The following is a 27,088-nucleotide window of genomic DNA, read 5'->3' on the forward strand; positions in this document are numbered from 1 at the left end:
TGGTAGTGCAGAACGTGGCCTCCTTAGGATGTGCCTGGGGCAGACTCCCGCAGGGATCCTGCCTGGCGTTCAGTGCAATCTGCAGCTGGTTACTCAGTAGAGATTGTTTGGCCCATACGATGGAGGTAAGAGCTGACACATCTGAATCGCCAATACAGTGTGGTGTTGGCTCACGGCAAGTGAACTGCGTAAGGGTGACAGCTTATTTGCCACAGACAGAGTAAATATGCTGCAATAAGAAAGGAATGCTCAATTCTTACTTAAATTAGGAACGCAGCCACAAATCTGGTTCTCCTTAGCATCAGGCAATGCGTAGTGAAAGAAAAGATAGATTTTTATGGGAAAACACAGTCACTAAAAAGTAACTACTCTGCTTCATCAGCTGGGAATGGAGTTGGACTGTGAGTGCTGAGGAGTCCCCAGTGCATCCTGAATGCCACTGGCACTGGTGATGCCGGAGAGTGGGCAGATGAAAATAATTCATGAGACTGTCCTGAAGAGAAAACGAGGCAGTGCTTATTTACCTGTGCAGGCAGCAGCTATCCTGCTGCTCACAGGGAGCCGTTGCAGCGTATGTGATTTGCATGTGCGCATGTATGATATACAAAATACAGTCCTGTGTGCAGCAGGTGGGGTTTTACAGCTATCGCATCTCTTGTGATTTCCAGATCATACATGGTTGTGTATGGGTTAATTTTTTTTAAAGTAAATTAGCTACCAGCTCAGACCGAGATCTAATGTAAACTGTGAAATTGCTAGTAACAAAGGTTCAGCAGGTCAACTTTTCTCCTTGGTGACATCTTTACAACCTAATGCTTGAACACTGTTCTTTAACTGGGTGTAGGTGGCTGTGTAATTGGAAGTTTCTGTTGATGAAATGAAGGGAGGCATCTAGTTTAGTGCCTCTTTCTTTAACCGAACAATGCCAGTGCAGCTGATAGGAATGGAAAAAGAAGGCACGAAAGGTAGCAGACAGGCTTGAAATACCCCAGAGAAGCAGATTTGGGGAGAAAGGAGCCAGACTGCCATCACTGCAGTACTCGTTAACTTCAAGAGCACTCTGACTGCTCCTGGGCTCCCCTGTTCCCCCCAAACAAGAGTTTCGCCTATTGTTACGAAAGAAGAAAAGGGAAAATACCACTTTGAACCTCAGAACAGTTACGTTGCATAAGAATTATTGATTGGCATTTTTATTTATTGTGAAACGTTCAAGATATTATAAAATAATTCCTAGTCACTAGAATAATTACAGCTGGCCTTGCAAAGTGCCGCATCTACTGGCGCTCTGGTTTAATTTTTGTTGTAAGACGTCTTGTCTCGTACTGCAGGATACGGCTTCTCTAACGCCGACAAGAGCAGCAGCGTTTGCGAGGCTTTGCTGGGGCCTGCGGCTGAGCTGCCGTTCTTGCAGTTGGAGGTATAAGCAGAGAAATAGTTCATCCTGTAAAGCTCTGCTCGGCTCTTACAGCAACCAAGCTTGCTCATCAGCAGAAAGAAATCCCTTCGAAATGCTTTGGTGAAAATTGCGTAGAGGAACGGGTTTGCGCAGGAGTTGACAGGGTAAAATAAAACCAGCAGAATCTTGGAGTTTGTCACTGTGATGAGAGGTACTTTAAAGGCAGCGGATATGGCAAAAAAGGAGATGGGGGCCATGCAGGTAAAATCCGTGAAGATCAGTATTGCCATTCTCTTGGCGACCTTGGTATCTTTATTGGCAGCTACCAGCTCTGGATTCTGAACAGCTATGTAAATCTTAATGTAGCAAGCACAAATGACAATGAAGGCGACAACATTTAGGACTAAGATCAGCAGTATGTAGGCTTGGGAAAGACCCGTTTCAATATCCATGGGTAAACAAATGCTGACCTTCATGTAACTGCTGACCCCTAAGAGAGGCAGCAGTGCTATTAAAATGGAGAATACCCAGCCACCGAGCATGATGGGCACAGCGTGCCTCAGCCGTAGCTTTCGGTCCAGCTGCATGGCGTAGGTGATCGTATGCCACCTTTCTATAGTGATCACCGTTAGCGTGTACACCGAGAGCTCGCTTGCAAACACGGTGAAAAAGCCGGCAGTACTGCAGCCGCTGCCTGTTTGCCAGTCTATTGCGTGGTTGTAGTACTGACCGCTTGTCTGGGCGTCAACAGAAGCAATGAGCAGCAGATAAAGTCCCATGCAAAAATCAGCAAAGGAGAGGTTGCACATGAGGAAGCGAGGAACAGTGAGCTTGTAATGGCTAGTTATGAGAACGAGGAGTACGGTGAAATTGCCAGCAATGGCAAGGATGTTTATAAACCAGATGAGGACTCTGAGAAAGCTGTATCCCAGGATGTCTTCACAGGGATTAAATGCATCTGGTTCCGGAGTGCACGTGAGTATTTTAGGCTGACAAAAGTCATACTCAAAGTCAAAGCTGGTCATCTCGCCGTCATCGAAAATGGCTGAGTAGCTGTAAGGAGAGGTTTCTTCATCTGTTGCAAACGGGTACGTATTCTTTTGTGCTGACCACAGCGATGTGTTGTAAGAGTCGTCTCTGTAACTATTAAAAAAACAACCCCCCACAAATAGAAGTGAACTATTTGTTACATACCGCTCACACTCTTTTGTAAAATACAACAGATAACAGTTGTTTTAAAACAGTTACTTCCTACGTGTGTTTCTACAGGGTGTTTACATATAATGAAGCCTTGTAAGGATGCCTTTTGTTTGGGTAGCAGCCTTGGAGAGCCGCAGAGGTCATAGTCACATCCACAGGAATGCTTTTGTATACAGCTTACTTATTTGTAAGTACTTTATCTTGATTGCTTTGTAAGCGAGCCATCTTTCTCATGCTGCCAGCAGACTGCACTTCAAACTATAGCAACACTCAAAGTGATGGATTATAGTTTGATGCATACAGGTTTATCAGACAGTTATAAAAGCCAGACTAAAATAACCTAAGGATTTGAACTATGCACCCTTAGCTCCATTAGAGAAACGCACTTACCAAACAAAGTCCTGAGACTATGTATGACTTGGGGAGTGCTGAGGAATTTGATGTTCGCAGTATTAAAGCGAGGAGTAGAAGTTAACTAGGTAATGTTGATGGCTAGGAAGATACTAAGTTTAGACTGGACTAATGCCTAATTATAAATGTTTTTAGGTGTTTAAAATAGACCTCTCTAATCTCTAGGTCATCAATAGCGTGGGGCTAAGCCTACCAAAGAAGAAACATTTTAAAAGCAAACACGGTCTCTTCTGATTCCCTGCCAGAACAGGTACCTACTGCACAACTCTCCAGTCATCCGAACTGTAAGCGTTTGGTGGGCAAACACTCGATCTGCAGCGTGAGATCTGGAAAGCATCTCTATGGAGGACAACTCTTCAGAAAACTGGTAGCTTTGGGATAACTTTAATACATGCTTAAACTTCCACATCTACTGAAGCATGTACATTAAACTATTTTTCTGGAGCAGGGTCTTAACTGGCAAATGAAGCTGAGCTGCTTTTCAGCTATTCCTACCTATTTCAGCTATTGGGCAAGTAACTTCCCAATCTTGTTATCCTAACTCTTCTCTCATTACATGGAAAACCGCCCGATGGCTTGCTTTTACTTGCCTGGGTTAAACTGGAAGAGCAAGGAATATGTTTGACTTCATTTATTAATAAAAAATGATTGTGATTTTCTGAGAGGCCATGTAAACAGGTTGCCATGTGCAAGCTGGTTTTTTTCTAATAAGAGCTCAGGACTTTCAGCCGGTTTCTGCTGTGGTTCCCAAACTTTTCAGCTTGCAGCCTTTCAGCCCATGAATTGTGACCTTACTTCCATTTGCTTAATACAATGTCTGCTCAGAGAATTGCTGGGATTGGGACTTACCAAAGCGAAAAGCTTCAGGAGCCAATAGACTGGGCAGACTATTGAATGTACAGCAGGAGTGCCACAGATGCTAATCCGAAGCAGGGGGATTACTCTGGCGTAGCCACTGGTGATTTTTGTGATCATATTCCTCACTGGGGTGTCACTTCACTTGCCTTTATAACGTGATCTAATGCTCTGTGTTTACCTCCTTGCCTCACTTTGCTTCTCCCCACAGCCACCCTTGATAGAGGCAATATATTCTTGGTCTTGCTGACTGCCTGGACTTTGCCTTTTTGTGGTCCTGAAGTGCTTCAGTTCAGTTTTGCAGTTAGGAGTGGGGTGGACAGGACTGACTAAGCGAGGCACTCGGAGATGCTGCAGGCAGGCAGCGAGTGAGAAGCGGTGACAAGAGAATCAAGGCAGCTGTTGCTTTACAAAAGGCTGAATAAAACCAAACGGCAAGTGTAGGAGGCTTCGCCAACCAGCAAACGAGGCGATGTCCAAGGAAGTCAGCATCCCAATGGATCAATCACATTTCAGCTGTATTTAGCTGTTGGAATTTTGTGACCGTAACTTTGTTTTTCTAGACTTTGCAATGCTCTGACCCCACCTCAGGGCTGAAGAGAAGTCCCAAGGTTTCCCATTTAGCTGTAGAGGGATAGATAGTAGCAAATCCTTAAACTTCTCCATTAAATACTGTTTAGAGCCTGTGTCATCCAGCATGGCCAACACAACAGTTTTGATGTTAGCTTTTCTCATTGTCCCACTGAACACTGTCAAACAGAACTGTGATGATATGGAAAGACACATTTAGAAGAGGTAAACCAATTGCATGGGGTCATCAAACTTCTAACTCGGGGACTCCATTTCTACCATGGAAAACTAGTGACATACAGACTTCTAATTATCCTTTCTATAGGCAAAAAAACATTAACAGTAGCAGCTCTTCTTTGAACCACACAAACAACTGCAATTATCTCAGGGCATGACAAGTCTCCATGTAGGCCATTAACTTCCTTAAATATTTAATCACTGTTTTTGAAAGTCTTTCAAGAATTCAGAAGAGAAGCTGGAGGGAGTAAAGCTCATGAAATTACGGGGTTTTTTTCCTTTCCTTTTGAACATCAAAATCCCAAATCTTGGTTTAATGATAGTAAAATTACCACTGTGCAACTTGTAAGGGTGACTGTATCAGCAGCAAAAGACATGCTGTTCCAGAAAAAACACACGAACAGCAGGAGGGCGAGGTCTGTATTTGCTACTTCCAGCACCTGTATGCAGAGAGGTACTTACAATATTTCATTAGTTGATTTCCTCATGGTGCTTTCACACTCTTCGGAGAAGTTGTCAAAAATGGAAAGCAAGGAATTTTGTCTGAAAGAAGGATGAAAAGAAAGTTGAGTTTCAGTCTGGATTTTGGCCAAATTCTCATCTTCTCTGCAAGTGATCCTCACAGACATGTAAGTTTAGAGTTGGCCTCACAGCAGTGTGAACGTTCATGTAGACCTCTGGAAGCGGGGAGGAGAAGGCTTCAAATACTGCAACAGTAGACAGTATCTCATGGGGGGGTATAAGGATGGTTTTTCAGCTCGGTTATTGTTTATGATTTATTTTTTATAAGTGAAATATTTATAAGATATTTATTATTTACAAGTGAAATAACTTGAGCTGGAATTAAAAGGTATGTTTTGCCTTATGAAATATTGAAGTGCGCCAGATTCTCGACCAGTATGAATGGTAGCAGTTATGCTGGCTTTCAGAGAAGTGCATGTTAACAAATGCTGGGAAGCTGGCCTGATACTGTCTTTTAAAAACTGTTTGGGATCTGGAGGTAGACTTCACATGCTGGAAGTAAAGTAATTTGAAAAGTACAAGTTGAAAGACAACGTATTTGGCAAAATCTGTGGTTTTGAGGCTTTGAAAGTATGAGCCAGGTACTCTACCAGTGTGAATGGAAATGGCTTTGTCTGACCTCATTGCTGCGACAGTAGAAAGAGCCGGCGAAACCACTAAGCTCTTTTGTGTACTCTTAAGAGAATCAGACAGCTGGAAGCTTATAGAAAGTGTTATGTATAATGAGAGAAAAAAGGTTTTAAGACACCAATCTAAGCCGCTATGTCATGCTTATAAATAATGGGATGGCAACTGAAGTTGTTTTTTCTGATAATTTTTGGAAGATGTGGTATAACCTGCTTTCTCCCCGCCCACATTCAGGCCAGTGAAAGAAAGTCTTCGGAACTAAATGCTACCTTCCACCTCTCTTACACGGCTCAGGGAATGAGCACACCACAATTGTACCCCAGAAATCTCAAGAATATTTGGTCTGAGGACTTCATTTTCCTATGAAAACCTCCCATTTTCCTGTGTTGCTGACTTAAATGAACCTGCTTGCCCGGTCAGATGTATGTAAGATATATTGCCACCGTATCTCACTGATCAGAGAGTGCAGTCCATGGGTGATAAGGAATGGGATATGGGGCAGGAGTAGTAAAAAATACGTGGGATGACTGTATGTAGAGTACAGGGCTACAGAAGGGGGTAGAAGGAGACAGAAACAGGCTACAGCTGTGTGACCGTGGGAATACATAACCACACGAAGACTCTTCCCTGTGTAACCTGGGAAGGTCTTGGGAGGTCTCAGTCTCCGTGGTCTTCTGCTGTCATCTGTAGATGACAAGGAAAACAGCCAGAGATGTGCCTCTCATTCCTTTGTAGTAGCTGCTCACATAGAAGATAACCTTCTGTTGCTTGTACAGGTTTTTCCAGCGGCCAGGGCTGTGCAGATAGGTAGCGCATCAGCACTGCTCTGAACCCTGCCCGTGTCCCGGTTAGGAGGGCAGTCTAGTTTTCTGATGTGCAGGGTTTTTTTTTCCAAGTTTACTAAGAAAACACTCACTAAATATAAGAAAGTGACTTACTAAAGCACCCCTGTTTTTTATAGAGCATGATCATGTTGCAAAGTCAAGCACCTGAAAATTAATATCAGAAACGTAGTTATCTTCATCAGAATGAATAAAACATCACTTTTTTTGTCCCAGAGTTGCTTCTGCATTTAATACACTCAGAGACTTGATCTGGGACTGAATCAGAGTTTGGTAGCAATGGAAACCCTTGACTGTAGGATCTTTGCTCTACTCTTGCAGAAGCAGGAACCAGTTAGTAAAATGAGGTAGGCAGAGAAAGAATCAGAATCATAGAATCATTAAGGTTGGAAAAGACCTCTAAGATCAAGTCCAACCGTCAACCGAACACCACCATGCCCACTAAACCATGTCCCTAAGCGCCTCATCTACACGTCTTTTAAATACTTCCAGGGATGGTGACTCAACCATAGCATAGCATCACCCTAATTTTACCCTAAAAAATTGGATTCTACTCCTGCCTTTGCAACGCAGTTCTGATGCGATGGCATGCAAGTCACACAGATCAGGCTTCCCACAAATGACTGCTCAGTATGTCTTTTCTGTAGCCTTCATTTGAGACATGAGAAGTCAGGCATCCTCATAGCTTCAATGAAACTAATTCGGAGTTGCTTTGGCTGCCTAAAGCCAACCGAGGATTGATTTCTTTGAAACAAAAATGCTGAAAAATTAGCTCCAGTTGTCTTGGATTGACTGCCCCGCATTAGATGCAAATCTCTCTCTGTGCCATGGTTTCCAGTTGTGGGGAGAACAATACTGTCTATTGTTACCTGAAATGACTGGAACTAAACTGAGTAACCACCTTCTGTAGGCTTGTGTAGGGTCCTGATTTTGGTGGGTAATTGAAGCCTGCCTTTTCTACTAGGTCATCCATATCACCTGCATTAAATAAGCTACATAGCTAAAGGCTACAGGGGGTTCTTTTTTTTTTTAGGGCAACATGCTATTGATGGAGATCTATCTTCCATGTGCCAGTAGGCTTTTTAATTGAGGTACCAAGAAAAATATAAGCTTTAAGCAAACTTAGAATAATGTTCCTACTGGCAGATCCTAGGCACAGGATGGGATCCATTTCTGTTCTAAAATAAAAGGAGATAATTTTCCTGGCTTTAGCAGAGATCTGTTGTTTCATGCGAGGCTTTGCTATGTACCACAGCTTCCTTGTAAGTGGAATAAGGATAATCAAACCTCGTGAGCTGAATAAAGCAGAATTGCTATTTTGGAGCTTCTGAAGTACTGCAATACAATAATGTGCTATTGGGACTTACTTTTCTGTCCCTAGATTTCGAAAAGCACAGCAGTGGCTGGGATACGTTAGAACAGCTTCCAGAAGACTGCTGAATTTATCCAGCGGTGGCAGTCTCTTTAACGAGTAAGAAGACGTTGCATTTAAGACTTGAATGGCCTCGAGCCCGTAACTAGGCAGGGACTCCAGCGCCGTTGATGAAATATCCCTGCAAAATAAAGAGAGCATTCTCTTTTCTCTTCATACGTATAAAAATACCACCAAAGCATGACGCTAGGTAACAGCGACTTGTTTTTTCACAAAGGTCTAAATCTGCAAAGCCACTTCAGCACCTGATACCCAGCTCAGAAACATGGTCTGTGAAACCACAGAGCAGCGGGGTAAGAGCATCCCCGCGGCCCAGGAGCCCCGGTGAGGCAAGGAGCTCACTTTGTCCTGGGGAAACCGAAACCCACTGCTCCAGGGGCTGTGCCCTGACCTCTCTGTTTGAAAGCCACCGTGCACGAAGTGAGGGACGGCTCTTTAGGCCAGAGAAAGGGAGAGAAAGTGGACGAATGTGACTCTCAGCCAGCTAACAGGTAGGACACCCTCCTGGCTCTTTGCTTGGCTCTGAAGGGCTGTTCTAGGTGTTTTAATTAAATGGTTATTAATTAAAACACATAAAAGAATCATCATTCTTGCCAAGACAAACTTAAGCAGTTTGGCTTAGAGTAACTTCAGAGGGGCTGTTTGTGTGAAGAAAGGCCATCGACATGACTAAGGATTTTCAGAGTCAGGCCATTAAAGAGGGGGAAAAAAGGCTACAATTGTGAAAGTGGTATTAGTAATGCCACGTACTGTAAAGCACCAGTAAAAGGAAGAAAACGGCATGTGCGGCACAGAGTGCTATTTACAGAACCACCCATTGTGTTTTATTGCATGGAGTTACAGCCAGTGCAGCCCCCCCAGTAAGTACTTGATTAATAAGTCATGAGGAGGCTAATAAAGTGTTTTATTCAACACAGGCTTATAGCATGCAATCAACTAGTTCACTTTTATAACCAAATTCTAAAATAATATATTGTAAAAACATACTCGCCCTACCAAAAGACAAGTATCTTGGCAATGTCAGAATATAAGGCACAGGGATAGGATCGGGAGGATCTGGCACAAATAAAGCAAAGGCCAGAATGTCTAAGGGGCGGAGGCCAATGCTAGAACTGGCCGATAGGCATTTGTCATGGTGCAAACCGAGCCTTCTGCCCTGCAGTTTCATGGCATCTTGTTGACATGTTTCCATTTTTCCATTTTACAAGTAGAGGGTAAGAGATGAAGTCTCCTTCCCGGCTCAAAGCCTGTGTTTGCTGAGATGATGCAGCCCACGGAGCACCGCGCAGTTCCCGTGGGACACCTGTAAACCCAGGTAACGGAGCGGTGGATACTTACAGGACGTCTGGACCTGTGGCCCCTCTCAGGGCGTCGTTGTGTATCCGCCTGAGGTTCTTATTGTCCTTCAGGATTCTGTGGAATCAAAGATTAACTCTTTACGGCTCTATTTTAAAATAACCTTTTTGGTTTCTTCTTTCCCTCTATTTCTTCCTGATCTTCTCTCCCACCACAGCGGTTGCTGTTGCAATATCTGGCCTGGGAGTGCTAGTATTTCTCATGCAACCTTCCCCTACACTGATGGCATCAGACCATTATCATCTACGCTTAATTCTGATCATTTCCAATTTCTTCTGACTTAAACCAGGACCAACCAGTCTGGTTCCATCACTGCAGCAGCAGCATACAAGAATCATAGAATCATTAAGGTTGGAAAAGACCTCTAAGATCATTGAGTCCAACCGTCAACCCAACACCACCATGCCCACTACACCATGTCCCTAAGGGCCTCATCTACACGTCTTTTAAATACTTCCAGGGTCGGTGACTCCACCACTTCCCTGGGCAGCCTGTTCCAAGGCCTGATCACTCAGTAAAGAAATTTCTCCTAATGTCAAATCCGAACCTCCCCTGGCGCAACTTGAGGCCATTTCCTCTCGTCCTATCACTTGTTACTTGGGAGAAGAGACCAACACCCACCTCGCTACAACCTCCTTTCAGGTAGTGGTAGAGCGCAATGAGGTCTCCCCTCAGCCTCCTCTTCTCCAGGCTAAACCACCCCAGTTCCCTCAGCCGCTCCTCATAAGGCTTGTGCTCCAGGCCCTTCACCAGCTTCGTTGCCCTCCTCTGGACACGCTCCAGCACCTCCATGTCCTTCTTGTAGTGAGGGGCCCAAAACTGAACACAGTATTTGAGAAGTACAGGGGCACGATCACTTCCCTACTCCTGCTGGCCACCCTATTTCTGATACAGGCCAGGATGCCGTTGGCCTTCTTGGCCACCTGGGCACGCTGCCGGCTCATATTCAGCCGGCTGTCAACCAGCACCCCCAGGTCCTTTTCCTCCGGGCAGCTTTCCAGCCACTCTTCCCCAAGCCTGTAGCGTTGCCTGGGGTTGTTGTGGCCGAAGTGCAGGACCCGGCACTTGGCCTTGTTGAACCTCACACAGTTGGTCTCAGCCCATCGATCCAGCCTGTCCAGGTCCCTCTGCAGAGCCTTCCTACCCTCGAGCAGATCAACACTCCCGCCCAACTTGGTGTCGTCTGCAGCAAAAGTTTTGCCCAAACCAAGAAGTTAGTCCCAGAGCGTGTGAGAGTGATTTAAAAACTACTGACGTTTCCAACATAAAATCTAAGTTCTTGAGTTTGGGCTATGTTTTCAAGCTTTCCACTACTGTTGCTAAGTTTAGGAATTTATTAAAAAAGACGAGCTTTTCTCATAAAAACTGCAGCATTGTAAGGGATGGTGTTTCAGGAATAACAGTAAGTGCTGCAGGATTAACAACTGAGTCGCAATGACCCTGAAACATGCAGTTTTCGAATGGGTATCAGGAAATGCAAGACACAGCCAGTTAAGCTGAAGGAAGAGGCTTTGACTATATTTGAACTATTATTTACTGTTTAAAAAAACCACTGAGGAGGGGAAACATACTCACAATTGATTCAGCTTTGTCCCATTGAAGGCATGGCTGTGGATATCTTCAAATCCATTTTTATATAATTTGCTGGGGATTAAAAAAAACGTAAGGGAAAAAGATTTGGAAAAGAACATTATTATGTACTACAGCTTTCAAATCTTAATGCTGCATTCGTTTTAATGACTAGAGGGTCTGGCTTATGAAGAACATAGGTAACTATTGCATGACTTATGTTAACTCTAAAATTAAGATAAAATTGCAGCTTAAATTCCTTAAGCACCTTCCTGTTTAGCTGTTGAAGAGAACTTCTGCTTACGTACAGGTCCCCCCTCCTCCGAGGGGCTCACCTGTGCCTACCTTGGGCTGAGATCCAGAAACAAGACATCAGTCCAGGTACGCTCCTGGCATGCGGACAACAACCTGGAGGCAGAAGACCTGGATTCTGTGGTGTCAGCGCGTGACAATGGAAGACTGCAAGGGCTAGAGAAGTGTCGGATGGAAAGCAACTCTGAAGCCCAGAGGGTGCTGCTGGATTGCAGATCCTCTGCAGACAGACAAATCTTCCAGCAGCGCAAGAGACAGCTTTGCAGAGAGGCAGGGGTGAGTCGTGCATCATCCAGCGGTCAGTGAGCTATCGGCTCCTCCAGAGTACTGCTGCCAGGCTTCATTTGTGCCGTGGAAACCTCGCTGTCCCCTGCGCTGCACGGGGACACTTGGTGCCACCCGGGGTTCTCAATTCCCCACCCTGGGGCCAGATACCTAAAGGCTGGGCCCTGCTGCACCTGAAGTCCAGCTCTTTTCCTTCATTAGGAGATCTAACCTATGGGTCTGATTTCACTGAGAAAAATCCATTTGTGGTATTAAGCTCATGTTTCCAATATCACTTCAATATAATAATTTGTATATAGTATTTTTCCTTTAATATTAAGCCCTAATAGAAAATTTGGTGCAGTTTATAAATTCAACAAAATTTCTGTTGTTGCTTTTCTCTTGTTTTTGGGAGGGCAGAAACTGGGGTTATGGAACCTGCTCCCAAGAAAAGCTGGAAGTGTGGGGAGTGCCTGGCTACAATCGATATGAGAAGGGGTCTGTCTCAGCACAATGCTGAAATTAGTGATTTCCTTCAAAACCACAACGATATGTAGGATCGATTTCCCCATCCACATGAAACACTAACTGTTGGAAAGACTGAATTAGTTATTTGTAGTGCAAAGCATTACTGCAGGCTGACTTTACACCTTCATAGATTACTTGTGTTTCACCATGCTGCAACAATTGGAATTACTTCAGCTAATTACAGTTAACCGCATGGGGTGGAGTTAACGTGTAGCTCTACAATTAGGAAGCTGCTGCTAAGGTAATTATTTTCTTCTTGTGGTGAGCTCCCTATCACAAAGGATGGGAGAAAAATGATCGTTGGCAGTTTCCTGACTGAGTTAGACTCCCTCTCATTTAATACACTTTGGGGTTACAGTAAAAATTGTAAGCACCTTTCTCCATCTCTTCTATGTTCATTTTCTTGCACCATTAACAGAATCATCATTTTGCTGAAGTTATTTTGAGAACTTGCTGGTAGGAAAGAGGCTCATAAGATGAAATGATGCCCTAATCTAAGCAATTGCTCCTCTTTAACATCGCACAGGAGCAGTCTTCAGTCACATTTATGCTCAGTTCCTCTAATGGTTTCAGAAGGTGCTGGTCAATACATAAAATCTGTGCTGAAATTACTGTCACGCCGGCACATCGGCCTGATGAAGGGCCCCATCCAGTCAACTGCAGGTGCGAATATGCACGGAGTTCTGTGCGGGGCACTGGAACACACTTGTCTCAAGACAGGGCTCCCCATTTGGATGTGTACTGCCTCTTAAACACCAGTCTGGCCCACAAAGGCTGGCTTTACTGGCGTCCAAATCGGTGTTTGTGGCGACAACACAAAGTAGGTGCCTGCTGCTGCCCTCTATTACTCAGCTGGTCCTTCCTCGGGAGACCTCAGTTTCAGCCACATCCTGCAGAGAGGCTCTGTCTGTGATTTTTCCCATTTCAGCACTTCTTTGTGGAAGTTTTTATGAAGACAAGGGTGCTGCAAAATCCATACACGGTTCTTGCTGTGCTGGCAGATGACACCTCACCTTGGCTTTCTGCTGCTTTTTGTGTTCCTCGGGTGGGGCATCTCACTTAGCATCAAGCCCACCCGTCTCACAGGTGGCTGTAGCATTGAGTCCAGTTTGTTAAAGGGAAAATTTTGGTGTGGAGCCTTGTGGGAATCAACGTCAGCTGAGACAAGAGAAACCAGGGTAAGAACAAGCATCGGTACTTCGTGCCAATTTGTTCTCTCTCTTCCTCCTCTTCAGAGGGACCCTGTGCAGCTGAAGCTCGGCAGCATTAGATCAGTAGTATCAGCCTGGTCGGTCCCTGAAAGCACTAGTTCAAGAAACCTCATGCCCGAGGGAAAGAGAGAGACTCTGGTCTCCAGTGCAGCTTTTGGAGTTTATGTCCTGTTGATGGTATTTTTAAAAACAATGTTGCATGGAAGATGGGGATTTGGATTCCTTCTCCTATTTTCTTTCCTAAGTGAAGTTAGCTTTTGGATAAAACCATGCTGTTCAGCTTGAAGAACACCCCTCATTTTCCTACACATTTCAAATTTAACTCACAATATGGACATATATTGTATAGAGTTAATTTCAAGATTTTTATAAAGCCAACCTGCTTTACTCAAGCATAAGCGTTATCCTTGCAGAAGGAACTGGAGCTAGGATTATTTTACTCACAGTGTCAGCGATTCGTTGTTCATCCCCTGGAAAGCATTTTGTGGTATAGTTGTCATACGTAAGTTATCACAGAGCTCCCTTTGGGAGGAAAAAAAAGGGTATTTTTGTCAGTGATCCAGGAACAAGATGGAAAAGACTCACAGCTGGGTTAGGCTGGGTCTCTACTTACAAAATAAAATGAGCTTCTAGTGAGAAGATCTGTGTCAGATCTGGAAATTGTCTTATTCCAGTGTTACAAATGCTCCTAGAAAAAAGCATAATTCCTATTTACAGGAGAAAAGATTACAGGAGGGGATGCAACAAGAACCCAACTAGGTAGGTTCGAGTTTAACAATGTATTGAAAGATGAGTGACAAATACTAGAATTCTTAATTAGGCTCCGATTGTGTTTGTAAGACCTGTAAAAATTAAGTTTTGAAGCATCCTCAAGCAGCATCCTGGAGAAGCAGCATATGTTCTCTCTACATTAAGCACAAGGAAGAGATTTTAGTTACCCCTTTTGCATAGTACCATGTCTCTCTGAAAGCTTTATTCCAGAAATAAGCACTTAGCAGAACTAATTTGCAGACTTCACTACTGTTTTGTTCATTACTGCCCTGCCCTGGGTTACTTTATTTTCTTGCCTACTGAAAGACCTCACTATTGGTTAACTGCACATTAAAGCTATCGTAAATGATATATGTACTTTTAGTGTACTGTAATGCATGAAAAACTTCTTTCTTCCATATACTTCTTTCTGTAATTTGGCCACTCCTTTAGAGGGGGGGGAAAAAAAAACACAAACAGAAAAGAAACAGAACTCTTTCTTACAAGTATTTTAGCCTTGGAAGGTTTCTGAACGCTCCATCCTCGATGTGCAACAGATTTTTTGTGTTCAGGATTAATCTGTAATGAGGGAAAAGTATCTCAGTATTATAATCGTTACACATTTGGGAGGGTCCTGAATTTTCCTAGTGATTGGCCTTGTCAGAAAACACTCAAGTGCAGAATATGGCAGAAGGCTCTCCTGCTGTGAACAAACTTTCTAAAAATATACCATGAGTGCATTTCGAAGCACTATTGGTAATAAAAATGGCCTGTAATTGTTAGGTAGCCAACAAAAAATAACAGCTCTTGAATTTTCACGGTTCACTGAGCTGAGATGATTTGGTTTGGAAATCCTGGTCACTGGTGGGAGTTTGCATTTTGCCGTCGTCTGCTGGTTCTTTGGGATATGCGTTCTGGGCTCGTGGCGTGCCTAACGCACTGAGCTTCTGCTTCACCGCGGGGGCTGAGAGGCAGGAGCGTGCTACCACCACGATGAAGGTGTCTCCAACAGGGGCTCCTGGAGGTGGGGCTGAGCAAGGAGCCCGAGCTCTGCCTGGGTGCGTGTGTGCCTGGTCCTTGCCCTGCAGTCAGATCCCTTTCCATCATCCCTTGTTTCCATCATATTACTGATGTGCTGCCTAGCCAGGAAAGGCAGTTCCGGAGATGGTTTAACCTCTTAGAGCACCATGGTCTTTATTGGAGCAGTGACAAGTAACACCAGATGCCTGCTTAGATCTCCAGAAACTGGGAGATGGAGATAAGTGTGTGAGAAGTACTGTTTGCTAGTGGTCGCTCAAAAAATGGGACAGACCCTCTCAATCAAGGAGTACTTTCTTCAGCTATACTATCTGGTAAACCTGTATGTTTGCATAAAAGCCCAACAGCTCTAGCCCAGCTCCCTCCCTATGCATGATTTACAAAATTCAAAGGTTTTAGCACATGAAATTGCAACGAGAGTTCAAATCCAAGAACTACATTGAACCCACCTACCCTGGTCACCCATTGAAAGTGGCTGTGAGTGCAGCTTGGGACATCATGCAATGTGAGACGTAGAGCATTCAAGATTCCAACAGGTTTTTCTTGGTAGCCTCCTGTAGCTCTTTAATGGTCTTGCTTAGCTTTTTGGTTTTGGCAAATGACAGGCAAATGACAAGCTATCCATAATCCTTTATTCCTTCCCTAAACCCACCATTGACTCTGGTGGAAGTTGGACCCAGTCAGAGGTGGGTAACTATCTCTTGCTTGTGAGCAAGTAACTGGCTTCAATGGAGTTCACATATAAGGAAAAAAAAAAAAAGACTTATTTGTCCTCACTCAGTTGCACCATTTTTAAGCCACTTGCTGATCATGCTGTGTGAAAAAGGCAGTAATGAGATATTGAATCAGATTTATAGTTTCCAATTTCACTAAATATTTCAGAGCATTCTCCTAGTCATTGCTTTAACTCACTCTCTCTCTCAGATGCCTGCGCTATGCAGGTCAAGTTTAAAATCAGTACATGTTCTGTTTGAGTAATATTTTAGCGCTCAAAAGAAGAGCTATGCATACTAAGCAGCTGTATTTAAATACTGTAGGGCTTTGAAAACCGCATCTTCAAAAAGAAAGATTTTTCTCATCTGTTGTCACCTCAAATTATTTCTCCGCTTAGAAAGCTCGACAGTGCCGGCAGAAGTAGACACAGAGCTCCATTCCTGTCATTGACCTCACTGAAAGCTGTGGGACTTTCTACGCATGGATGTCTCTGCATGATTTAGATCGCCAAGGCTAGACCTTACAGAGCGCTCCCTATTCTATATGGTACTTTGGAGAGAAATGTTTCTCGTCATAGATCTAATCCAAAGCCAGCTGAAGTAACAGAGGAAGATTTGGTCCAAGAATACTTCTCTGCAGACTGTTTACTCCTTGACGATCCTAAATCACGACATGGATGCCTTTTTTTAATTGATGCTTACATTTCAGACAGAGTGGGAAGGCTGTCAAATGCGCTCGCTTCTATTCTCTCCAGGGAGTCGCTCTGAGAGATTTCACTGTAATGAAAACAGCAGACACAAAGCAATACATTAATGGAAAAGATACCAGAAATCAGCTTTCCACTTTGCATTTCCCTCTTTTACACATAGCTGCTCAACCCCCCGAACCAATTCTTGTTTGGCAGCAGTGTCTATGCCTCACCTTAGACATCTTGAGAGCGGGTGCCGGTAGGGTTTGAGAGAGACCAGCCTTTTGCTGCCTTGGCAAAGGGGTATGCCAATAGAGTAAGTATCTCCGTAACAGCCAATCTCCATTTTCTCAGTAAATTGTAGGTAAGGTAGCGACTCGGGGCCAGAACTAATGTAAAGAGAGCGAGCCCAAGCCTGTGAGCCTTTTGCTCCTATCATCGGTCCTGCTTAGTGAATTTATTTGCATGGGCAAGGATGTAGATCATGTTCACGGTGCTTCATACACTATTATTAAGTCAGGGTGATGGTCATCTAATCCACAGATATAGAAAAACACAAATATGCATTCAGTGCACTTTATGAATAATTTTTGGATTTAAATGCCATTTTCATTACACGCATGCAAACTGAAGGAAGTGGCTTCTTCTCATCATTACACTGACCAAAGTGACCGTTTTTGTAGGCACTGTCGGATTTCGATGTACTGCTGCTCCTGTTCCATGCATGTAGTTAATAATAAACAATACTGAATACAGAGAAAAAAAATCCGCTTATTTGACGCTTGCTAAATGCCTGCTAGATTAAGATTTATGGGGCTACAAAAAATTGACTCCTGAAAGTAAATAGTATATATTGATGCATATATAGGGGACAGGTCTTCAAAACAGGGTTTTCTCTCGACAGGATTGACTGGAAGGACACACAAACTAAACCTAAGATTATACACTGTCAAGAAAAAAATATTTTCTAGACAACTGGAACACATCTATAAAATCAGAGTCAGTATCGTCACAGTCCTGAGAGTTATCTTAATTCAATTATAATTACAAGAAAACAATTCCTATTGGTGTTGATATAAAAACCCTTAGACCAGAATGAATTGGCTTTTTCATTTGTAGTGGCAAAGGGGGATGCACACTAGAAATCATATATTAAACATGTGTGTATTTCTTACAGAAATATTGATGATTTTTTCCATACTCAGAATTCAGTGAGATTGTTATTTTTGGTATTGCACTAGCTACTCATAAATAAAAGATGGATGTAGAACAAGTAGCCCACTGGGTGCCTGATCCTCAGAGACTCACAGGCTGGGAGGGATCAGTGCCTGCTCGCAGAACTTGAAGTCTCTTTAAGGTCTGCGGTCTGAAACTTGGTCCTTCTGTGGGATCCCTCCTGTCTGGCACTGGCTTACCATTTACATATGTTGGAATGACTTATGGCAGTGAGAATAATTTATCATCTGATTTGCAGATGGTGGTGAGTTGTCAAATAGATGATTTAGAGATTTATAATTTCAAAATATGCATTTTTCAAAGTAACACTAAACCTCAATAAAATTATGAAGTGTTTTATAGATTTACTTCACAAAAAACATCGATTTCTACGATGTTAATTTGGACAGATACATTAAAAGGACACAAAGAAATCAATTAAATTCTCTTTATGGAAGGTAAAATGTCAATGAACGAAACATTCTCTGTGAAGAATATGTTATGCATACAGGTTGGGGAAGTTTAGCCTCAAGTCATACAGGTAGGAGAAACTTTGTAGATTTAAGTTGGTCTCCCATCTGAAAATGGTAAGTTCTCATTAATCATTCAGATGCAAGTGAATGCAAGAATACAGTGCCATTGGATTGTACTAGAATACTTTATTGCAGTGGAATACATGCAGTAGAGTTTAGCTTATTTTCTACTTGTTAGAGCTACAGGAACACATAAGTTTACAATTTGGCCAAAATTGTTTAACCAATGAGCACTAAAAGCTAAACTAGTCCAGTTGAGTTTATTCAGGCATTTGCATAACCCTCATCCTTCAAGCCTTTGCCTTCAGGAACACACCATGAAAGGGTTTCCTACTTTCTCTTTTTGTTTCCTTGAAAATAAATTATGTAACATCTAATATATATTTTAATATGTGATGCACTATGTGTTTTTCATAGGTGAAGAGAAGTATAAAAAGTGCACCTTGAAAAGAAAGTGGCATCATTTGTGCTGCTGCTTAGGTTCTGCGGGAGGTCGTTCCCCAGTTCTGCATTGCACTGATGTGTCATCAACTTTGTCCTTTAGAGACCACTCAATGCAGATAAAATAAAAAATAATAGATAATGGTGACTCAAGCCTGCCATCTTTCAGCTGGCATAACAACAGAAATAAGGACAAGAGTGGTCCGATGAGCCCTGTGGTCTGAGAACTTGATATAAAATAGTACAAAGCCAAGGGAGGGGAAGCAACACAGACCCGGTGTGCAAAATTACAGCACTTGTAAACCAAAAGAGGCAAGAAAGGGTTCAGTCCTTCTGATCCCCTGCCAAGCTTACCTCTTGGTGCAAAACGCTAAAGAAATACTTTATTTGGGTACTACATAAATGTATAATCACAGAATGCCGTAGCTATCATGGGAGTGATAATGTTTTATGGTAGAAATCTACCTCCTCTGCCAATCAAAAGCACCTATCATCAGTTATTAAGCTGTATCCAGTTCTCTCCAACATGATTAATATTTCATTATGTGATCTGTTAAACAACTGTTGAAAATCATACCTTTTCGAAGAATCTTTTATATACTGTTTATAAGAAAAGAAATGCTATGTTTATCCTTCCCCAATGGATTTTTTTCACCAATAGTATGTTTTAGCAACATATTTTCACATTATTGTAAAAAGATGTTATTTGGGATGGAGGTTTATGATAGAATTTCTAGCAAGAAATTAAGGAAAAGCCTACGGAAAATGTTGTCAACTTACATGATGAAGGCATCTCTAAGTCCTTCAAACGCATGTGATGGGATTACTTTTACAGGCAGGTGAGTGAATGATCTGAAAAAAGAAGAGAGGGAGGAAAGGATTGTAAGGCATGGGGTTTCCTTGTTTACAGATTGTACCATTACAGTGGGCAGAAAAACAATAAAGCATAAAGCCACTTTATTTTGCCTGCGGTTCTCTGTACCTCTGGGGCCTGATCCATTTACCATTGATCTCAGCTAAACGGAATTCATAGGATATTGGGTCAGTTCCTCAACAGCATAAATTTGAGACTAATCACTGTCAAATCAATAATAATCATAACCTATTAAGTAAATTAATAATCTGATGGAAGTGGTCTGCTACATTCACAGTCAAAGGAAGCTATAGCCTATTTAAAGTTAGTTCCTCAGAAAAAGTGGCTTTCAGGTAAAGCTTTTTCTCTATAAAAGCATATCTTGGCGTTCTCTGGACCATGTTCTTCTCTCAGCAGTAGCCCTGTAACGTTGTAGTGTGGCACCCTGAATTCACTGGCAATGCTCTGGCTATGTACAAGTGTAGAAGAGATCCAAATCAGGCCTGGTGTGGTGGATTTTTGTTTTTTTTGTAATAAATTGCATCAATATGGTTAGTTGATTAAAAGCAAGTGTTTCCTTTTTAATTTTTTAATTACTCTGACTGAGAAGTTAATAATGATATGGGAGACAGATCTGCATTTTACCATTCTACTCCACATTTGAATCACAGTACTTTTACCAGCCAATTTATCTAGCCATGACCACACTCTCCCTGATAAAGTCCATAGGAAAATATTTAACATATTTCAAGACGTTATCTCTGTGCAAACAGATAATTGCTCCATTTTGCTTTATAATTACAAATATCTACTCAGAGACATTTGTTTCCCATCCTTAAAAACCCTCCTCAAGGTTTTTTGACTGAAATGTTTCCGTGCTATTCATATAACCTGCTTTTTTTTCTTTGTTGTCATAATCCTTTATGTGAAGACAATTAAAAGTGTTTATCAACCTTTATTTTTTTTATACATACATATGTATGTATATTTTATATATATACACATATGTTATGCCCACACAATATAATGGCAGGCTGTCACACATACATATTTCTCGGGGTTACAAATCTAGATGTACTAAGGAGCCTGGCAGTTAATTCCCAGCTACGTTCCAAATAGTCTGTATGATTTGGGGCAAATCGTTTAGTTTCCTTGACTCCCTGTCAGTAAACTGGGAATAACAATGCTTCCCTACCTAATAGGGATGTTGTAAGGACATATATGGTTTTGACACCACTGTGATTGGGTCATGCCTGTCTCTAGATGAATGCTGGTGCGTTGTGTGTGAGGTTTGGTTAAATCAGAAGTGAAACTAAGAAGTCATGTGTCTTGAAAAATGTATTTGCCCCTGAGGGGACAGACAGGTAGAGATAATCCTGCAGCAGGGCCTGATACTCTGAGCCAAGAGGAAAATAACTTCAGGAAGAAGTAGAAGCTGAGAAATTACTGCTCTCTAACGCTGGCAGCAGGAACCTCTTCATAACTGCACCATCAGCTGGGGCTGCATGCAAAACAAGACATACCTTTTGTGAAACTGTTTGCAAAAAAATGATGTCATTTACAAAAGAAATAGAAATGTGACTGAAAGCGCAAAAAATAAAACCAGATCTTGGCTCTCAATTACATCAAAGTCTTCAGCCCCAGAGCCTCCTACCTCCCTGTGACGTGCCGGTGAGCAGCGTGGTGGTTGTAAATTCCCGTAACGCGTGGCTCGGACTGACCCGCTCCCCCTGCCTGCAGAAAGCCTTTGGCAACGGTGCTCCAAGCTTAGCCACCTCAGCTCTGCGATTAAATTTAAGTGGGATGACCCAGCACTTTTAGTACGTATTGTAGTTAAACTGCATGACGGCACTTAATCCATTCTGTATTTCAATTTCATTGGGTTTTGGTTTTTAATTCTCGTGAGTTCACCTTGATAGCTGGAACTGTGAACTCATCTGCATCGACATTACCTCGTCCCATTAAGCATCTCACAAAACAGCAAGAACAAAGGAAAAAGGCAATTCATAATCAGCCTTCTCTCTTAATCCTCGAAATACTGGTGTAGCACGCATAGACACTTCCATATCGATAAAGATATCCTAAATTCACCAAAAAGGTGAATGTTCCCATCCCTATTCTTGTCCACTTGACCCTTGTGGTTTGTGTCTCAAACCCTGCCTGTGTTAAAGGGAAAGATGTTCATTTCGATGTCTCTTTCTATACTCACAACATTTGGAAGAAGATCTGTTAGCTTGCTGACCGCCATCTAGCCTGTGTATATGTATACGCATTTAGGTTAATAGAGTTTTGAACTGCTTGTTGCAGGCTTAATTCTTTCCAAAGTAAAGCGAGGCCTTATCTCATTTGAAGTCTCTGCTATTGAACACGACTGATGTCTTTGATAGCACGCAATGAAACTCAAGCAGGTACTGGCAGGAATTAAATACTGGTTTCTTTCTGATAGCACCCAGATTGTGACACTCAGATGTGACCAGTTACTCATCTCTCAGAGCTGAGGAAGCTTTTGACAAAAAAAAGAAAGAACGCGCTGGGTTTTACAAAGCTACAAAGCTTTTATACATCTAACTTGCCCATGCTACTAGCCTGACTTCTATAGCTCATGAAAGGAGGGACGCATCCATCTTTCATACAAGTTATCAACACCGGTTTGGAAGAGTGTTGTTAGTTAAAGGATGAACTTTTGCACTTTTAAGAAAAACTGTAATGTTTCTTTCATAGTTAATACATTGCAACTTGTACGCTTGTAGTCACTCCTGCCATTCAGCAGCTGACAATACTGCGGCTCCAGGTACTTGTGGGACTTTTCATCCTTGAAGAAAGGATGGGCAGAAAGGAGTGGGGAGCCAGCCAGCCTTCTTGGCATCCACCAGCCCTTAGCGGTTCTGTAAATCAGGCTTGGTTTCCAAGGTACGTCATTCCAGGCAGTCAGGTTTGAAATGGCCAGGCTAAATACCTGTAAGACTATTCCAGAACATCGGCAGAGACAGGAACAGTACCTAGATTGACCAAATCCTGTCCTTGCCTGGTAGCTAAAATACTGTCCTTCTCTCTTCAGCTAGCATTTGTTTCTTGTATTTTTGTTTTGAAATCATAAATTTAGAGTAGATTTTTCATGGGATGATTATCTTCCTGTTACTAGGAATACCGGGGCCAGTAGGGACCACGAGAGCAAACCACCTTCTGCTTCCCTGCTGTGAACAGATGGAGCAGTAAGAGCTCTTCAGAAGATGTTCATGGGGTGGTCTATCCCAAGGATATGGTGGCATAAAACTGCTATGTCCTTTTTTTTCGCTTCTGGGATATGCCAGAGGCAACTTGACTCAACTTGACAACAATTTTTATCTGCTAAAGGATAAGCTTCTGCTCCTGCGCTACCACATAGACTCAAGCTCCAAAAGAAGCTTTTGAGAGGTCTAGATGCCCAAAGACCTCAGGACCACTTGCCGTCCTGTTGATGAGGAATCAAAGCCCAAGCTCACTCACACCGCTGGAGAAAATCTCTGTATTACAGAATTTGCCTTTTGCAAAAAGTGATTAGTTGAACTGATAATAAAAAAAAAACCCACAGGCCCTCTAGCAATAGGCATGAATGTGTTACTGTAGCTGGGTTGGCTGTTATATTTTAGTGTCTCTATTTTATAGGATTACTCATATTTCTAATGCCCAAAAGGTGACTGCGTAAGATAGACTCTTGCTGGGAGTGGCAAACATTTTGTTCTGTGGTGTCTTTGGACTCAACTCAGAAGGACTGGGAATACTGATTGAAACTAAGACTGAAAACTCACCATTTTCCCAGGATTTTTATCAGCTTCTGGGGGCAATGTGAAGTGTTAGCATTGATTTTTAAAGCCCTGTATATCGGGCATTACCTAGCTGAAATGCGAACTATGATGCTGGAGGTATCACACAAGCAGCCAAAGAGTACTTTCCGCTAGGTGATGATGGGTGATACATTATCTCCTACGAAAGACACTTTGGCCCTGAAACTGAATTCCTCTGTCAATCCAAAAGAGCCAAATATGCCCTTAGTGACAACATGGTAGAACTGTCTACTTGTTCAGGCTTTTGCCACAAAGTTTTGGATTTGGTGCCTGGTAATTTGGTGCCTAATCACGTGCCTCACACCCTACCGCAGGAGCCCTGCATACAGGGGCACACACTCAGGCACAGCAAAGTAAACCTCACCATGAAATGAGGTTTTTGAAAGGGCAGAAAGGGATAAGGTATCCAATGCCTATTACTGTACATCTGGAGTTGGGTGCCTATCTGTTTAGACTTTGCTAAAAAACCTCAAAATACATACAATACTTCAAAAGAAGGAAAATCATGCTTTGTTTCAAAATATAATGGTGTATTAAAGATTATTTTTCTGTTGAGACTAAGAAGACATATAGCTGCTATAGCTAAAACGGCATACAAAGGTGTCTGGATAATGGAGTTTCTACAGTGTTTGTGTAATGTCCAAATTAAAAACAGGAGCCTGAGAAAAATATGGTCAATGCAAGACTGTATAAACCACATCATTCTGTGACCTGTCGGAAGTCTAATCATTTTGAAAACTCTTCCAGCAATAACATGACATGGCAAGAATAACTCAGGTAAAGAAAAATGGCTGAAATTTCCCTACAGGATATATACTTATCAAAAGTACATTTGGAAGCACAGCTCATTACAGCATCAGGGCTTGAATTACTCAGGCATAGCTGGAGTTACATATTAGTGTTTATTTTCTTGACTGACCATACTAGTAAGAAGGACTTTTCTGAGGTCTGGCTTCTGTGTTACAGTGGCACCAATGGAAGGACGTGGGCACCCCAGGAACTGTGTTGGAACAACCTGGAGCAGCATTTTTTCCTCAAATTATTAGTGCACTTGCAAGCACTATACAGCAATTCCCCTGGTGCACACAGGTACAGACGTGACTATGAGGGGACAAAAGTAACTTTCTCTTGCTTTGTCTCTCATACACAGAGCTGTGCAGGGTGAGAAAAGAGCTAAAAACATTGGTAAAGCATGGAAAGAGAGGGAGTCAGTACTAACAAAAGCTGGAAAAGCCATATGAGTAAAAGAGAGGGGAAAGAGTAAGAGAGACGGGAAGACAACAGCTAAGCGGATAAGAAGACACTAGTATGAAAATCAAAGGACAAGGTGAAAGGAAGTAAAAGAAGTTGAATAAGAACTAAAAAAAAGAGCAAGAATACATGTACACCTATAGGGTTAGAGACTTCATTCAGGTTTATAATTGTATGATGAATGTAAGCTTTTTATTAAAAAAACCAAAAAATACAAAGAAATGGAAATTTAATAGTATAGTTCAAGGTTCAACATAAATCAGGTTGGATGTGGCCTGGAAGTAGAAGGAGCTGGACATGTCTGCAAATGCAGACTGAAAAACAGGGATTTTTTTGGCATCTAAGTGTAAATATTTTCTCTGCAGGAGTATTGAGCAGAATCTTGGTCAAACTCTTTTCCGACTGTAAAGTTGGTTTCTACAGCCAGCCTAATAGCTGGACTTTGTGTACAATCATAAAGATTAAATGTTATATTAAAGGTTGAAGGGAAAAATTCTTCTCGTATTTTTGCCCTGTTGATCTGACTGAAGCATAACTGGCAGCGGCCATAAGCCCATTATCTGTCTTAACCTGATCACTGAGGTTGGGATGTGGTTTCTTCTTTCCGTGATAGACAGAAAAAGGAAAAATAAAAGAGTAAACCAAAAAAGAAGGAAAAAATCACGTAAGTTTAGAGCTTTTGATAACCTCTCTGGGCTGTGATGTGCATCATCCTAATAAACATGCTAGATCCCTGCAAAAACTAACCTCCCCATTTGTTTCTGCTGCTGCAGGGATCCTCGATGTGGCTGATCCACTGCCTGCTCTGCGTGTGGTACGAGCACTGGGGACGTTGCAATAACTATGGGGAGTCTCTCCAGCATCCACGGGCTCTCTCTGACACTAAGGTAACAAGGAGAAATGGGGAGGAAAATTCAGGACAGAGATTTTTCTAAAAACTGACTTTGGAGGAATGATTCACATGGCTCTAGATTAATATAAATTTCTTGCTCCTATCAATTCTTGAGCTAAGGAGCAAGGAAAGAGGAGATCAGGGATAGTATCATCCCTGGGGAATTTCAAGAGCATGTTAAATTTACAAACAAATAAGATGAAAATGGAAAACACAGGCTTTGTTACCAAAAGGGGCATAATAAGAAAACCCCAGCTCAATTCATGCACAGATAAGCAAGGGATCCTAGAAACGGCAACTATGCTATCTGTTGGTCGTCTAATCCCGTATTTTGACGCCATGATTGTTTAGATCAGTTCTGTAACTGCGCCCATAAACAACACAACAGCACTTGAATACCTACATGTATCAAGTATTTGGGCTGGTCTACTAGATCATGAGCTTGGAGTATGGTGTGGGAGTGGGGTAAGGGAATGCCTGTGATTCCCTGTTGTTGTAATTTAATCTTAACTCCCAGGAGAGCATCAGGCAGAAAGATATGATGGACCACCCTACAGAGATCCAAAGAGCTGTCAAAACTCACAGCAGCTTTTTACTGCCAGAGAGGGAAAAAAGATTAGCCACTAGCTTGTCAGTGAGCTGGACCTCAAAAAGAGGCAACGAGCAGTGCTAGGAGGATTTTGATGCTTTAATGTAGGGGGCATTAAATTGCATAAGCTTTGGGAGAAGAGGTTGTGAGAAGTCAGTCAGATTTGTGAAAGAAAAACCAAACCAACCCCAGAACTGACAGAAGGTTTAAGAGCAAATATCAACCTTTTAATTGGGTTTCTTTAAAGTTGTCTAGGCCACCACAAGGTGCTGTTTTTGGAACAGGAAAGGCAGCTTTTGCCTCCTGCCACAGCGGGAGAATACAGAAAGTTCAGACAACAGTACCACTTCTCTCCGGCATTGAGGCTGGTGGCATACGGCATGCGGTTTTGAGAGTGCGACATTTTGCCCGTTGAGAAAACGTCCCGAAAGGATGTGCATCTTCTTCCTAAGGAGAAAACCGCGGCCCCCGGGCTCTCGCCAGGCTTTCAATGCCCGGGCAGCGCACGGCGGGCTTCACCACCCGACTAAAACTTCAGCCCCCAGCACACCACCACATCTTCTCACCTCCGCGGGATGGGTGACGCCCCAAAGCCCCCGCCGCGCCGGGACAGCGCACGGCCGGCGCTCCTCAACGCGCGGCGGCGATGGGAAAGGCGCCGCAGTTCCGCGCTGCGCGTACTCCCTCCCGACCCGCGGAGCAGGCGCCCACCCCCGCCGCGGAGATCCCCCGCGCCCCGGCACCCTGCCCGCTGCGTGTAGCAGCATCACCCCCCCCCCCCCAACTCCCGCGCCGGCTAACGCGCCCCGCGGTACTTACGCGCGGGCGGGGGCGGGGAGCGCCCCCCGCGGGGGCGGCGGGCAGCGCAGGGCGCCCTGGCTGCAGGCGCAGCGGGGCGGGCAGCGGCCGCCCGCCCCCGCGGGCAGGAGCGGCGGCAGCAGCAGGAGGGGCAGCAGCGCGGGCACCAT

General features: G+C 43.1%; 1 protein-coding gene across 2 annotated transcripts; it reads right to left on the reverse strand.

Moving 5' to 3' along the window:
* Nucleotides 1-1,191: 1,191 nt before the first annotated feature.
* Nucleotides 1,192-27,088, reverse strand: LHCGR (luteinizing hormone/choriogonadotropin receptor). 2 transcript variants are annotated; one of them, XM_075148175.1, is made up of 11 exons: nt 26,940-27,088; nt 19,492-19,563; nt 16,536-16,610; nt 14,587-14,661; nt 13,946-14,020; nt 13,777-13,854; nt 11,024-11,092; nt 9,431-9,505; nt 8,028-8,213; nt 5,132-5,212; nt 1,192-2,449 (listed from the first exon to the last, which is right to left on the reverse strand). In XM_075148175.1, exons 1-11 carry the CDS (start codon nt 27,086-27,088, stop codon nt 1,291-1,293), a joined length of 2,094 nt encoding a protein of 697 aa, XP_075004276.1. In that variant the 3' UTR covers nt 1,192-1,290. The 2 variants fall into 2 exon arrangements, with proteins under 2 accessions (XP_075004276.1, XP_075004275.1); XM_075148174.1 differs by having other exon boundaries at nt 1,192-2,539.

The sequence above is a fragment of the Calonectris borealis genome, chromosome 3, assembly GCF_964195595.1.
Source record: "Calonectris borealis chromosome 3, bCalBor7.hap1.2, whole genome shotgun sequence".
In the NCBI taxonomy this organism is placed as follows: Eukaryota; Metazoa; Chordata; class Aves; order Procellariiformes; family Procellariidae; genus Calonectris; species Calonectris borealis.